The sequence below is a fragment of the Triturus cristatus genome, chromosome 8, assembly GCF_964204655.1.
Source record: "Triturus cristatus chromosome 8, aTriCri1.1, whole genome shotgun sequence".
NCBI classification, from domain to species: domain Eukaryota; kingdom Metazoa; phylum Chordata; class Amphibia; order Caudata; family Salamandridae; genus Triturus; species Triturus cristatus.
The window spans coordinates 1,655,651,289-1,655,664,703 of NC_140591.1; the positions used below are offsets into that span (position 1 = coordinate 1,655,651,289).

Consider the following 13,415-nt stretch of genomic DNA (forward strand, 5'->3'; position numbering starts at 1 on the left):
GAGGAACTCGTCCTCAAACTCTGGTGGTTCGGACACGACTTATGTCATTGAAGTCACTCTCCTCTTCCTGCTGTGATTCACGTATTTTGTAGTCCGGTGGTATAAAGTGCTGATTCATTTTGATCATGGTTAACCTCTCCATGCTTTTGGGTGAGAGACTGGTCCTTTTCAGAGCTACAATGGCACCAGCAGCACTAAAAACACGCTCAGAAGAGACATTTGCGACAGGGGAAGCCAGATACTTTATCGCCAGCCTGCTGAGCACTGGCCATTGGCTTCTTTTCCCATACCAATACACCAATGGGGTTCGATCCATGAACACCTCTGTTGGGTCATCCAGATAGGCCTGGACCGTCTGCTCAATGCTCCGGGGTGCTCCGATGTGCTCAGCCTCTTTTGCCTTTGCAGATTCAGCACTGAACTTACCATACCCCTGCCGTAGAAACCAATCAGCTGCCGATTGTACTGTGGATGATCCTGTTCTTGCTGTTGTTGATGTTATTGGTAGTGTTGGTGTCGGTGACTGCTGGGAGGCAAACGCACTGCCCTCAGGCTCAGAAGTAGAACTTGACTCTGGAATCTGCTCTCTAGTACTTGTTCTTGCCTGGGGTGGGGGGCCTCTAATTACCAGCCGTTCGTTTTCAAAGTCAATGGCTTGCTCAGCTGTCAAAGTTTTGTACTTGGCAACATCCACTTCTGAAAAAGGAATTACTGCCTTACTGTTCAGAAATACTTTGTACCGTGGATCCAAAATTGTGGCAGTAATGTAATGTGAATGTGACACAATGTTATTTTGAATCCTTGTATTGTCAGATAAGCGAACGGCTAAGGATTCCGCCAAATATTATGCATCTTGTTTGTCATCCACACCTGCGTATGTTTCAGACACCTCCTTCAGCTGTTGTTCTAGCAAGTGCAACAATGGGATAGCTTGGCCCATAGTACAGTCCTCCCGGCTGACTTCACGTGTGAAGACCTCAAAAGGAAGTAGCATCTCTGTCAGGCATTTAACGAGGTCCCATTGGCCCATCTCAATGGTCATGCCTCTCATAGTAGGATCCCCTAATCTTTTCATGACATAAGCATTGAGTGGTATGTACTGCTCAAACAGACGATCAAGCATGTAATAAGTTGAGTTCCAATGTGTTGGCACTTCCTGGATGAGAGCTTTGACTGGCATTTTATGCTTACGTTGAATGACCCTCAGTTGCTTCCGGGCTTTAAAAGAATGGCTGAAATGTGTGCATATTCTTCTGCAGGTGGCCAGTAAGTTGCTGACTTTGTATTCATTTTTCAGAAAGTCTTGAACAACAATGTTAATGCAGTGTGCCAAACACGGGATCCTGAAATAGCCACCATCTTTCATGGCCTTAACTACATTACTGCCATTGTCTGTGGCAACAAAACCATTGTTAATCCCTCTTGGGCCCAGCCACTCAAAGACCTTGCTGTTAAACTCCTCCAAAATGTTTGCATCAGTATGAGATTTCTCCATGGCAAACATGGCTACAGTTGCATGTTTGCGAGTGGCATGAAAAATCTCAGCAGCGTCAACACCAGCAGATATCTGTTCTCTAACCCCCACAAAAGAGATCCAGTATGCAGTGATGCACATGTAATCCGTGGCTTGGCAACTGGTCCACATGTCTGTTGTCAGGTGAATACTCTGAACAGCACTCTGCTTCAAGGCTTTCCAAGCAATTTCAGCACGTCGTGGTGTAGTGCTGGAACAGCAACTCAGGCAAAAAAGTAGCGGCTGGGAACCTGCCATTTTGGGCAGATGGCTGTCACAAATTCCAGAAAACCCACCCCTTCAACAAAAGAAAAAGGTCCAGTGCTAACATTTTAGCCAGCTTCGCATTGTACAAGCGTGCTATTTGGTGATTGTGTTCGTACTGCCCCTCCTTCCTAAACATATCGATAATGGTAGGCTGCATGGTTTTCCTTAGGCTCAACGACGCACTTGTTTTCATTGAGGTACTCCTTGCTGTCCCAGGCTGACTCTTACTTTTGTGCCACTGAGATGTTGCTGAAGAAGATGTGGGCGATTATAACACAGCACTGCTGGGGACAGGGATACTTTATGTACCACTACCAGAGAGAATGTGCCCCTGTCCTTCCTCTTCCACCGTGATTGGATCTTCCACTTGTTTATCCCCAGCAACACGAATGGTTGCAGTTCTTATGCCGCGAAGCTGGTCCTCCCAGTCGATCATATGGTGTTTTTTTCATATGGGTTATTTGGCCTCCGGTACCATAGTTTGTACCAAGCTTACCCCGACTAACAGAGGTATTACAAATGGAGCATATAGCAATGTTCTCCTCCTTTTTGCTAACCGTAAAGAAATCCCAAACTGGGGAGCTTAACTGTTGCCTCCTGCTGGAGGTGCCACTTCCAATGCCGAATGAATTGGAGGGTGTGTGTTGAGTTTGACTCTGTGCTGTACCACTACCTACTTCTACTGAGGTGGTGGTTGTGCTGGAAGTAGGTCGCTGCTGGGCCTTTGCTAATACAAATATGGAAGCTGTAGGTCGTGTTGGTGTTACCTGTGTTGGAGGTATGCTTGCTACATCCCTCGCAGCGATTTTGGATAGGGTAAGAATGTTGGTCTCCATCTCCTCGGGCCGGGAGTGATGTTCATGATGACTAGCTCATCATGCTGCTGTTCTACATCGACCTCCATAAGTGTAAGGCTTTCTGGAACCTTCCTATTGCCTAGCCTGGTCTTGGGATGTGTCTCCCTCTCAGACTCAGTTTGTGGCTTCTAAGTGGCATCTAGATCATCAGAAGGGGGGCTTGGCGAAAAACCTGATGGACTAACCCTCCTTTTACTTGTTGGAGATTTGGAAGACAATGGATCTTCTGAATGAGTGGCTTCCTCTCCTTCTTCTTCTTCCTCTGTATGAAGTTCAATTTCCTGAACTGCCCCTACTTCAGGAGGAACAACAACCACTATTGCTGGCAGTGGTTGCGGCTGTTGTTGACCACTTATCTGCTGTGTTTCCTCCTGCGTTGTTTGGATACCTCTTTGAGATAGCGATACGTTTATCTCAGGCTCAGCATCACTGCTTTCCACCATTAGGCTGGCTACCTCTTCCACACTCATATGCTTGAGCCTGGGTTGGTGGGTTGGGCTCACTGATGCGGAGGTGCTGCCCCCAGCTTGCCCCCCGGACACCGCTGCTGCAGGCGTAATTTTTGGTTTCCCAAAAAAGGTGGTGGGGGAACACGAGACTTAAGTGTCACTTCCTTCTTCTGTTCCTTCTTCTCAGCAACTTTCTTGGTCTTGGAGGACCTGGTACCTGCTTTCTTTGGGCCCATCTTCAGATGTCAGCAGTACTCAGTTACACAAGTTGCAGAGATGTCTGGTCAGGTCACACCACACGTCACGTCGCGTACAACAGCAGGATGTCTGTCTGGCAGTACAACGGGCGATGATGACAGACACCTCCTCCTCAGTCTTTTGTGCACCTAAAAGCAAAAAAGCCAGAAGAACATCAGTCAAATGTGGAATTTGTTGTACTTTAATTTTAATTACTACTAGTGTACTGTGTACACTCAGGAAGAGTAAGAATAGCAAAGAACAAAAACAAAAATACAAATGTAGTGGAACCTGTTTGGCCTTAATTTGTGCATCATGTGGGATGGATGCAGCATCAGAGACCTGCAGCTGGCAATGGGGATGGAAGCAGTAAGCCAAGAGGAACAATGGAAAGACATGCATGCCTATGTGGCAAAAACAGCACACTACTAACTACCACCACAAAATGGCCCCCAGCCACATGGTCACTCATCACAGGCACAAGGCCCGGAAAACAATGAACTCAAGCAGGCCTATATCACTATATGGCCAGACAAAGGATGCCTGTTAAACAACACAGCTTTAATGCAAAAAAGAAAATCTGCATGGCTAAAAAGGTTGGAAAGTTACACAACAACACATACACATGCAACAAAGGCATTTATTTAACACACACCCAAAAAGTTAACTACATCCCCAAAAAAACATTTTGCAATTCAATCCAATGCCATCCATGCCCTAAAAGATGTTTAAATTCAACAGACAACATAGAAACAGTTGCTTCATGCACCCCTGATGAGTACCTCTGGGAGTCTGGGCCTACTGGCAGACTAGGCCACAAGTTTGGAGGGCCTATGGCAAAAGCCCAGTGGCTGGTCCCACAAAATGGCCGCCACCACATGGCCAAGCCACCCACAACAACAAGAAAAGAAAGAGAAGACAGACAATGCAGGCCTATGGCAAAGCACAATGCCTGACTTAACAAAATGGCCGCCACCCACATGGCCAGGCCATCCACAATAACAAGAAAGGGAAGACAAAGGACAGGAACTGGAAGTTGGAGACTCTGGGGAACTTCCTTCCTCTTTAAAAAAATTGTAAAAAAAGAAAAAGGACTCCTTGCTCCAAAAACTACAGCCAAATGACAACCTGAGGAGTTTTTTTACCAAAATTACCAAAATCATCATTTTCGAGAAGGTTTTCTGCTGCTCAAGAGAAATTCTTCGCCAGATGGCAAATTCTGCGTGTTCAGCATCGCGATCTTCACAAAATGTCGTTACCGCGCGCGCGGCAACGCATATTGAGCACGCGAAGAAGGTAAAAAGTGTAAGTTCGCGTTGTCGCGCAGTGCAGAGTTGCCAGAAGTCTGTGAGCTGAAAGCCCAGGATTACCTACTGCCTGAAAAGGCCTATTTATTTAACACACACCCAAAAAAAGAAATACCACCCCAAAAGCCATCCATGTCCTAAATGATGTTTAAATTCAACAGACAACATAGAAACAGTTGCTTCATGCACCCCTGATGAGTACTTCTGGGAGTCTGGGCCTACTGGCGGACTAGGCCACAAGTTTGGAGGCCCATGGCAAAAGCACAATGGCTGGTCCCACAAAATGGCTGCCACCACATGGCCAGGCCACCCACAATACCAAGAAACAAAAACAGACAATGCAAGCCTATGGCAAAAGCAGTAGCACACTGCCTGCCTTCACAAAATGGCTGCCACCCACAACAACAAGAAGCATAAGCCAAGGGGAACAAAGAAAAGACATGCAGGCCTTTATGGAAAAAGCAGCACACTACTAAACGACCACCAAAAAATGGCCCCCAGCCACATGGTCAGTCACAGTCACAACAGGCCATGGAAAAACAATGAACTCAAGCAGGCCTATATATATGGCCAGACAAAGGAGGCCTGTTATGCTAAACAACACAGCTTTAATACAAAATTGCAAAAACAAAAATCCACAGGGCTAAGAAAGGTTGGAAAGTTATACAACAACAAGCACACACACACATCCAACAAAGGTATTTATTTAATAACACACACCCAAAAAGGGAAATACACCCCAAACCACATTTAGCAATTCAACACAATGCAATCCATGCTCTAAATGATGTTTAAAATTCAACAGACATCACAGAAACATGCACCCATGAGTACCTCTGGGCATACTGGCTGAAATTACAATCAAAGAAAAACAACTTACTAGGCCCCTTTTAAAAATGATGAAAATCCCCCAAAAAAGTAGGTAAAAACAAGTACACCAATTCCAATTCTCCAACTTACTTGTAAATCTCAAATCCAAAAGTCCTCAAATCCAATCCAATAATATGATGAGGAAGACAGACACAAAAAGTGATCCTTACACCTCCAAATCCAAATGAAAGTGAACAGCACATGGACAAAGCACTGGGAGGAGTCTGCAGGACAGGAACAGGAAGTTGGAGACTTAGGGGCACTTCCTTCCCCTTGAAAAAAAATGTGAAAAAAGAAAAAGGACTCCTTGCACAAAAAAACTACAGCCAAATCACAATCTGAAGAGTTTTTTGAGCAAAATTATCATTTTCGAGGAGGTTTTATGATGCTCGAGAGATATTCTCCACTAGGTTGCAGTTTCTGCGTGTTCGGGATCGCCATCTTACCAACACTACCACCGGAAGTCAGATCGCGTGTCCGAATGACGTGTCCGCATTCACACACTCTCGCGGGATCGGATTCCAAGTCTCGTGGCGCACGCGAACGGATAGGAAAGCTCTTCGGCGAATGCAGAATCACCGGTAAGTCGTTACTGCACGCGCAAGAACGCATATTGAGCACGTGAACAATAAAGTCAGCTACGCTACTTGCAGATTGCGTAGTATTCGGTAACTTCGCGTTCTACGCGAATCGCGAAGTTGCCGAAACTACGTAGACTCCGCGAGCGTAGCGTAGTTCACCGCCCAGGGTTAGAATTCAAACTCAGGACCTAAAGGGATATGTTACAAACCCATTCCTGTTATAATTTGCTTTCTAAATACTAAAGTAAACGTAATAGTTTCTCTAAATAAATTAATAGTCCGGTATTAAAATGAATTCCTGAGAATTAATACACCTCCCCATAACACCTAAATCACTCACATCCCATGCCTTAAGGGTTATGTTACAAACCCTTTCTTATTATAATTTTTTTTTAAATTACAAATATATACTTATTAGTTTCTCTAAATAAATCTATAATCGGGTATTAAAATGAATACCTGAGCATTAATACACTTCCCCACTGATAACCCCTAATTCCCTCACACCCCGTGGTTTAAAGGTTGTGTTCAAAATCCTTTTTTAAATACATTTTAAAAAAAAATTGAATTACTAATTATGTTCTCATTGTAAATTATTGCAACAATTATTAGAACAACAATAAACAATAAATGCGTTAAAAAAATACACTTAAACTCACCTGAACACTTACCTTAACCATAAATGTGTTGTGAAGGTATGCGTTGTAATGGCACCTGTGTTGTATTAGTGTTATTGTAATGGCATTACGTTGTAATGCCTGGGTTGTAATGGTGGTTTCCTGTGCCACTTACAAGACAGACTGCAGCGGCACCCATACATGTAGCCCTGGACATTTGTGCTATGAGTGCTCGGGCGGTGCCCCCAGCCGGGGGATCAGCCCTAACGGGGAGCCAGTGGAGGTCTCTTAGGTGTTGGATCATGTGTTTGTGACACAGTGTCCCAAGGACGAGTCGGGCTGTGGCGTTCTGGATGGTTTGGAGTTTGTGTAGAAGAGTTCTGCTGATTCTGGCGTTTAGGGCGTTGCTGTAGTCCAGTCTGTTGGTAATGAGAGCGGCGGTGACGGTCCTCCTGCAGTCGGGGGGGATCCATTTGAAGGTCTTACGGAGGTTGCGCAGGCAGTTGAAACTAGTGGACGCGACAGCGTTGATCTGGTGGTTCATGGAGAGGGAGGAGTCGAGGATGATGCCGAGGTTTTGTGCGTGGTCTGTAGGGGTGGGTGGGTTCCCGAGGGTGGGGAGCCACCAGGTTTTGTCCCAGGCGGTGGTGCAGGGTCCAAGGATGAGGACCTCAGTCTTCTCTGAGTTAAGCTTCAAGCAGCGGTATTTCATCCAGGCTGCCACGTTCTTCATTCCTTCCTGGAAGCTGAGTCTGGTGTCTTCGAGATTCTTCGTGAGTGAGAGATTGAGCTGGGTGTCGTCGGCGTAGGATACAATGCTGAGCCCATGCTGTCTGACGATGGGGGCGAGGGGGGCCATGTAGATGTTGAAGAGCGTGGGGCTGAGCGATGATCCTTGGGGTACTCCGCAGTTGATATCAGTGGGTTGGGAGAGGAAGGGCAGGAGTCTGATTCTCTGGGTTCTGCCGGAGAGAAAGGATTGGATCCAGTCAAGGGTGGCTCCTTGTATCCCTGCGTCGTGAAGTCTGGCTGCGAGCGTGCGATGTGAGACGGCGTTGAAGGCTGCGGAGAGGTCTAGAAGGATGAGGGCCGCGGTGTGTCCCTGGACGAGTAGAATGCGGATGTCATCAGTGGAGGTGAGGAGGGCAGTCTCGGTGCTGTGGTTGCTGCGGAATCCAGACTGGGAGGTATCTAGGATGGAGTTCTCTTTGATGAAGGCGGTCAGCAGGGTGTTTAAGAGTCTCTGTGACTTTGGCCGCAAAGGGGAGGAGAGAGATGGGCCGGTAGTTTTTCAGTTCTGTATGGTCGGCCGTAGGGTTCTAGAGGAGTGGTTTAACCTCCGCCCGATTCCAGTCGTCTGGGCAGGTGCCTGATCTGAAGGAGGCGTTGACAGTCCGTCCTAGTTTGGGTGCGATGGCGGCCCTGTAGAATATGTGCAGTGGACAGGGGTCTGTTGGGGCTCCTGAGTGTGTTTTCTTCATGGTCGCGGTGATGTGGTCGACAGTGACGGGGTCCCAAGTCATGAGGGTAGGCTTATTGGTGGTGGTGTGGATGGGTGTGGTGTCCGGCGTCTGTTCACTGAAGTTATCGTAGAGGACCTTGATCTTCAGATGGAAGTAGGAGCTGAGCTTGTCGCAGAGTTCCTGGGAAGGTGGGACGTCCGTGGCTTCGCTGGGGGGTTTGGCGAACTGCTGTATGACGTTGAACAGTTCCTTGGCGTTACCTGTAAGCTTTGCCAGGATATGGTAGGATATTTATATCTGGATGGGAACTCTGTGGTAGCGCGTCTACACGGCCGTCTTACGAGGCAACACCCCCTCACTGTTCACATTCACTTCATGCAGGCAGTACTGTCTTTCTCCTCTGTCCTTACCTCTTGCTTGCACTCACTGCTACAACAGTGACCCTCTGATCCCTCCTGCCTTATGCTTTCCCTATTCTTTTGTGCTTACTGCCTTCCTTTTTTATCCTCACTGCATTAGTAGGGCATGTGTGCTTCCTGTGCCATCACTGCATTCACTGCAGTGGCAGAGCCTATTTGTTCTCTGTATGTTCACTGCCATATTTCCCTCACTGTAGTAGGAGAAGTCCTTGTCCATTATCTATTTGCAGTCTCACTGCCCCCTTGCATTCGCTGCAGTTTCCCTCTGCTTCTTCCATTTTTATGTCATCACTGTTTTCTTACTGTAGATGCAGCATCTGTATCTGTCTGCTCCCTCCTAGCACACTTATTGCTCTCTTGCACTCACTGCTTCAGCACGAGATGTCTGTGCACCTCACTGCAGTCACTGTGCCCTTGTGCTCACTGCTGCAGAAGTGCATGTCTTCTTCATCCCTGTCCCAAGTCAGTGCACTCACTGCAGCAGTCTGTCGCCATCTGTGCCCTTACCACCCCCTTCCCATGACAGCAGGTGCAGCGCCTGACTATTCTGTCTCTTTACATACCTGACTACCCCTTGTTTCTACCGTAGGTTCATGCAGTGCTAAATTGTGCCCAAAATGTTCCTCAAGAGCCCACCACACATGCTACTGAATACCGGGATTGCCACATACCAAGTATGTCTAGCAGTGCTTAGTTTGTAAAACATTAAGTGCCAGGGCCCTTCTCGGAATTTCCACGGCAGCCTGCACAATTCATTGCCCCTGCCAGCACTGCCAAAGACATTACCAACATAAAACCTAATCATCACACTCCTACAAGTGTGACAATTCAGACTATTTCAGACCACACAAAGATATAATAATGGCGGGAGAGGCTGGTAATATTAATTTCCAATGCAAATTGACCTAATAAAAGTGTTCCTTTCAAAAATAAAACAGGCAGCCCCACCATTGGGTGGACCGTCACTAGTGCCTTTGCTGACGATGCAGTGCTTGTGCCTCGAACCAGAAACCACAAGCTTAAACTAAGCACTGATTTCTAGCCTTCATTCCACTTCATTCCTATTTCATCCACCTCTAGAGACTTCCTGGTTCTTTATCGCTCTCTTGCACATTCATTTTCATCCGTAATTTCTACCATCATCAGTGTTTTCCAACCTTCTCCTACTCCTCCTTTCCTGCTTTGCTGTCATTCTCTCTCTTCTTCAGGGTAAAAGTCTGATGATGGAAAATAAGTTCTGGTCTATGTAAAGAAGTGTGTCATTTGTATGGTCAGACCCAAAGGGGCAGATTTACAAGCCCCTTGTGACACTTTTGCGCTGCCGCTGCGTCACTTTTGTGACTCAGCGGCGGCTCAAACAATGTGCCACAGTGCGGCCCATTTACATTGTGACTCATCTAGGGAGATATAATTGAAAGCCTCGGCTTCAAGCTATTTGGGATGGAATTGTGGGTTGTAAGAGATGGAAATTAGCTATTGAGAACCTTCTCAGAATAAAGTCTGGAATGAACTAATATTGTAAATTCACTGACACTCCTTTGTAACTCTTCTATCCAACAGAGGGAAGAAGGAGCAGACTTGGACCTTTAGGCAGCGGCTGACTGATTTCTACACTGCCCCAGTGGTGATCTTCTATTGCAATGTGATCTCATACATCGGCTTCCTCTGGCTCTTCGCCTATGTTCTGATAATAGATTTCCAGACTACCCCTTCCTGGAGAGAGTACCTGCTCTATATCTGGATCTTCAGCTTATTTTGTGAAGAAGTGCGGCAGGTGAGGAAGCCCCGAAACATACTAACACAACACATGTTGTGATATATTGCACTGTTCCTGTATGCAGTTGTCTGCTGGCTCTCCATCAATGTGTCAAGTATTGCGACCACTGAACAAACTTATGTGGTTTGCCAGAGGACATTGTGCTTCAATTGTGGTGTGCATGTCAGTGTCTCCCTGTACAGTGTGGAAATTGAGCGCAGCATGTTTCAGTGTCAGTATTTACCTGCCCAAGTGTATATCACATGCATTCCCATCTCAATGCCAGTCTCTGCCTGGCCCAATGTTTGAGTAGTGTACTGCTTGCCTCCTTCTCAGTGCACTCTGCCCATGTGTGTGTCATATGCATACCATAACAAAGCTGCCCTGTGCCAATGTGCGAGTCCTGTACTGCATGTCTCAGCCTGACTGCTCCCTGTCCAACTGCGTGGTGTGTGCATTCCCATCTCAACCCCAGTATCCCCTGTCCCAGTGTGTAAAAACTATAATGTACGCCTCCGGCTCAGTGCATCGTGACCAGGTGTGTCATGTGCATTACATCTCAATACCAGTGTCTGCTTGTCCCAGATTGAGAGTCCTGTACTGCATGTCTGTTTCACGCTTTACCTGTCATGCGCATTTGCATCCCAGAGCCAGTGTCTGCCTTTCCCAGTGTGTGAGGCATGTGGTTTCCCTGACTCAATGAGTGGATCATATATTTCCTCTTTGTTTGTCTCCCTGTGCCAGTATGGAAGGCGTGTGGTCCTATCCCTGTATCACTGCCTCACTGTTCGAGTATGCAATGTATATGTCTTCCTTGTCTCAATGTCACTGTTGCTCTGTACGAGTAAATAATTCATGTGTATTACTTGCCTCAATCAGAGATGTTTTAAAGCAATTACCCAGGGCTTCACTAGAAAAGTGAACTTTCTCTTTGCCTCACCTCTGTCTGTTTCTGTATGTCAACCGCTCTCCTTTCTGACTACCTATAGGCCCCTAGTAAATGCCACTACATGTTGGTAGTGTCAGGTTCCACCTTCCTGATTCCTCAGGGTTGTACTGATGCTCAAAGGAGTCCACCTCTCGACTGCTCCAAGTCCGGAATATAACAAACACGGACTAGTGAGATAGTCAAGCAGGGGAAGGAAAGGGTAGGAACAGCGAGGAGGGAGACCTAAAGAGGATACAATAAATACACTGTCAGGACCAACTTGAGATTTCATATAGCTCAAACAAAGGATATAGACCCTATAAACAATTGCACTAGTGATAACACTCTACCTGTAAAATAAACAGTGAGAACAATACCAGAAGAGAGAAGAGGGTGGTTGCGAAACTCCAGCATGGAACTAATTTGAAAAGAGAACATACAATGTAACCAGTTCATGTACCAACGTAACGGTTCCCCCACCTACACAAAAGAGTAGAGTTTTCCCCTCCCAACACCTACCCCAAGGTACAAGTGGATACTTTTGGATTAAGCAACTGCTTCCTGCACACCCTCTGACTTCTCTCTCTCCTAGGAAATAATAGATATAAAGACAACCAAACGTAAATTACGCCGGAACTGCAAAAGCACAATCACTTCTTGTACTTTGCCAAATCCAACTACAGCAATGGCTCGTTTATAGAACCTCCACAACCTTGTGGGTAGAAAGTTAATATTTAGAGGAGAGTTCCTCTGGGTGCAGACACAAGGTTCAGCAAATGTTATTATCCAGCATAGAAATACCAGCAGGTTAGCAAGTTTACCATCAAACAAGTATAGTCGGTAATCTTTTCTTCTTTCCGGAAAACCTCCTGTTCTGTTGAAATATAAGGGGTATTGTCTCCCTGCATGAAACCCCAGGGAAAAGCGGGTCTCTCCAACAGGGAGTTAAAGTAAAGCACAACAAATGGTGCTTGCCAAGTGCCCCTCTGCAATGGGAACAAAGGGGGTCACCCCTAGTCCCTTCCACCAGAGGAGTAGAATCCCACACGATCCTCAGGGAAGCGCAACGACGCTCTTCTGCAAGAGACCACTAGGAGTGGTCTCGCCAACACAGGAGCATCTACAGCGCTTACAGGGACAAAAGCAAAAGGGCCCAGACCATGCCGGCGTGAAAGCGGCACACACGGGTTAAAATACAAAGGCTTACTTCACCGCCGCTCTGGAGATCAAAGAACTGCAGACTTAGCTGTCAGCGAGGAATAATCAGCAGCGTCCGATCTTCCTTGCGCGGCTATATCCGGGTGTCGCGTACTGCTGTGTCACGTGGGGCGTGACTGATGCAAAGCATGCTGGGAATTGGAGTTTATCAAGACAGGTACTTCCTGTACTCCCATCTTAATACAGTCAGTGCATAGCCGGTATCAGGGCCTGACAGGTAGGATTTGCAAGTTAAATCCTACTAGGTCCACAATCTCCTGAGGCTTGAGCCGGGAGTAGGACTTAGCGCACATCTTCCTATAAGTTTAGCAGAAAGTTGTATGTAGCCGAGCTGACTGTTTTTACTATTTTATGCATTTTAATTACGAGCTCCTCATATCGCGCAGAATGTTTGCATATTTGCACATTGGATTTTTAGCCCAGCTACTCTTTAGCGCTCTGTCAGGCACTCTTACCGGTGTTGCTTCCTTTGGCTGCAGCATTGACCCGAACAGATTCTCTGTGGAACGGGCGTGCGTTAGCGGCGGCCATATTGGGAGGAATCCGACATTTGGGGTTTGGCGCTCTAGCTACTGGGGACGCCTACATTAGGGGCACTGGCGCGAGCGCGCAGCGTCCACAATCTCCTGAGGCTTGAGCCGGGAGTAGGACTTAGCGCACATCTTCCTATAAGTTTAGCAGAAAGTTGTATGTAGCCGAGCTGACTGTTTTTACTATTTTATGCATTTTAATTACGAGCTCCTCATATCGCGCAGAATGTTTGCATATTTGCACATTGGATTTTTAGCCCAGCTACTCTTTAGCGCTCTGTCAGGCACTCTTACCGGTGTCACTTCCTTTGGCTGCAGCATTGACCCGAACAGATTCTCTGTGGAACGGGCGTGCGTTAGCGGCGGCCATATTGGGAGGAATCCGACATTTGGGGTTTGGCGC

At 46.8% G+C, this 13,415-nt stretch overlaps 1 protein-coding gene across 1 annotated transcript in view; it reads left to right on the plus strand.

The window, feature by feature from the left end:
- LOC146808497 (transient receptor potential cation channel subfamily M member 2-like) overlaps positions 1-13,415 on the plus strand; it is a 1,333,691-nt gene that overhangs the window by 936,490 nt on the left and 383,786 nt on the right. Inside the window, exon 17 of the mRNA XM_085623962.1 lies at positions 10,141-10,354. Coding sequence (XP_085480088.1) covers positions 10,141-10,354 — 214 coding nt within the window. The remainder of the gene's footprint in view (positions 1-10,140; positions 10,355-13,415) is intronic.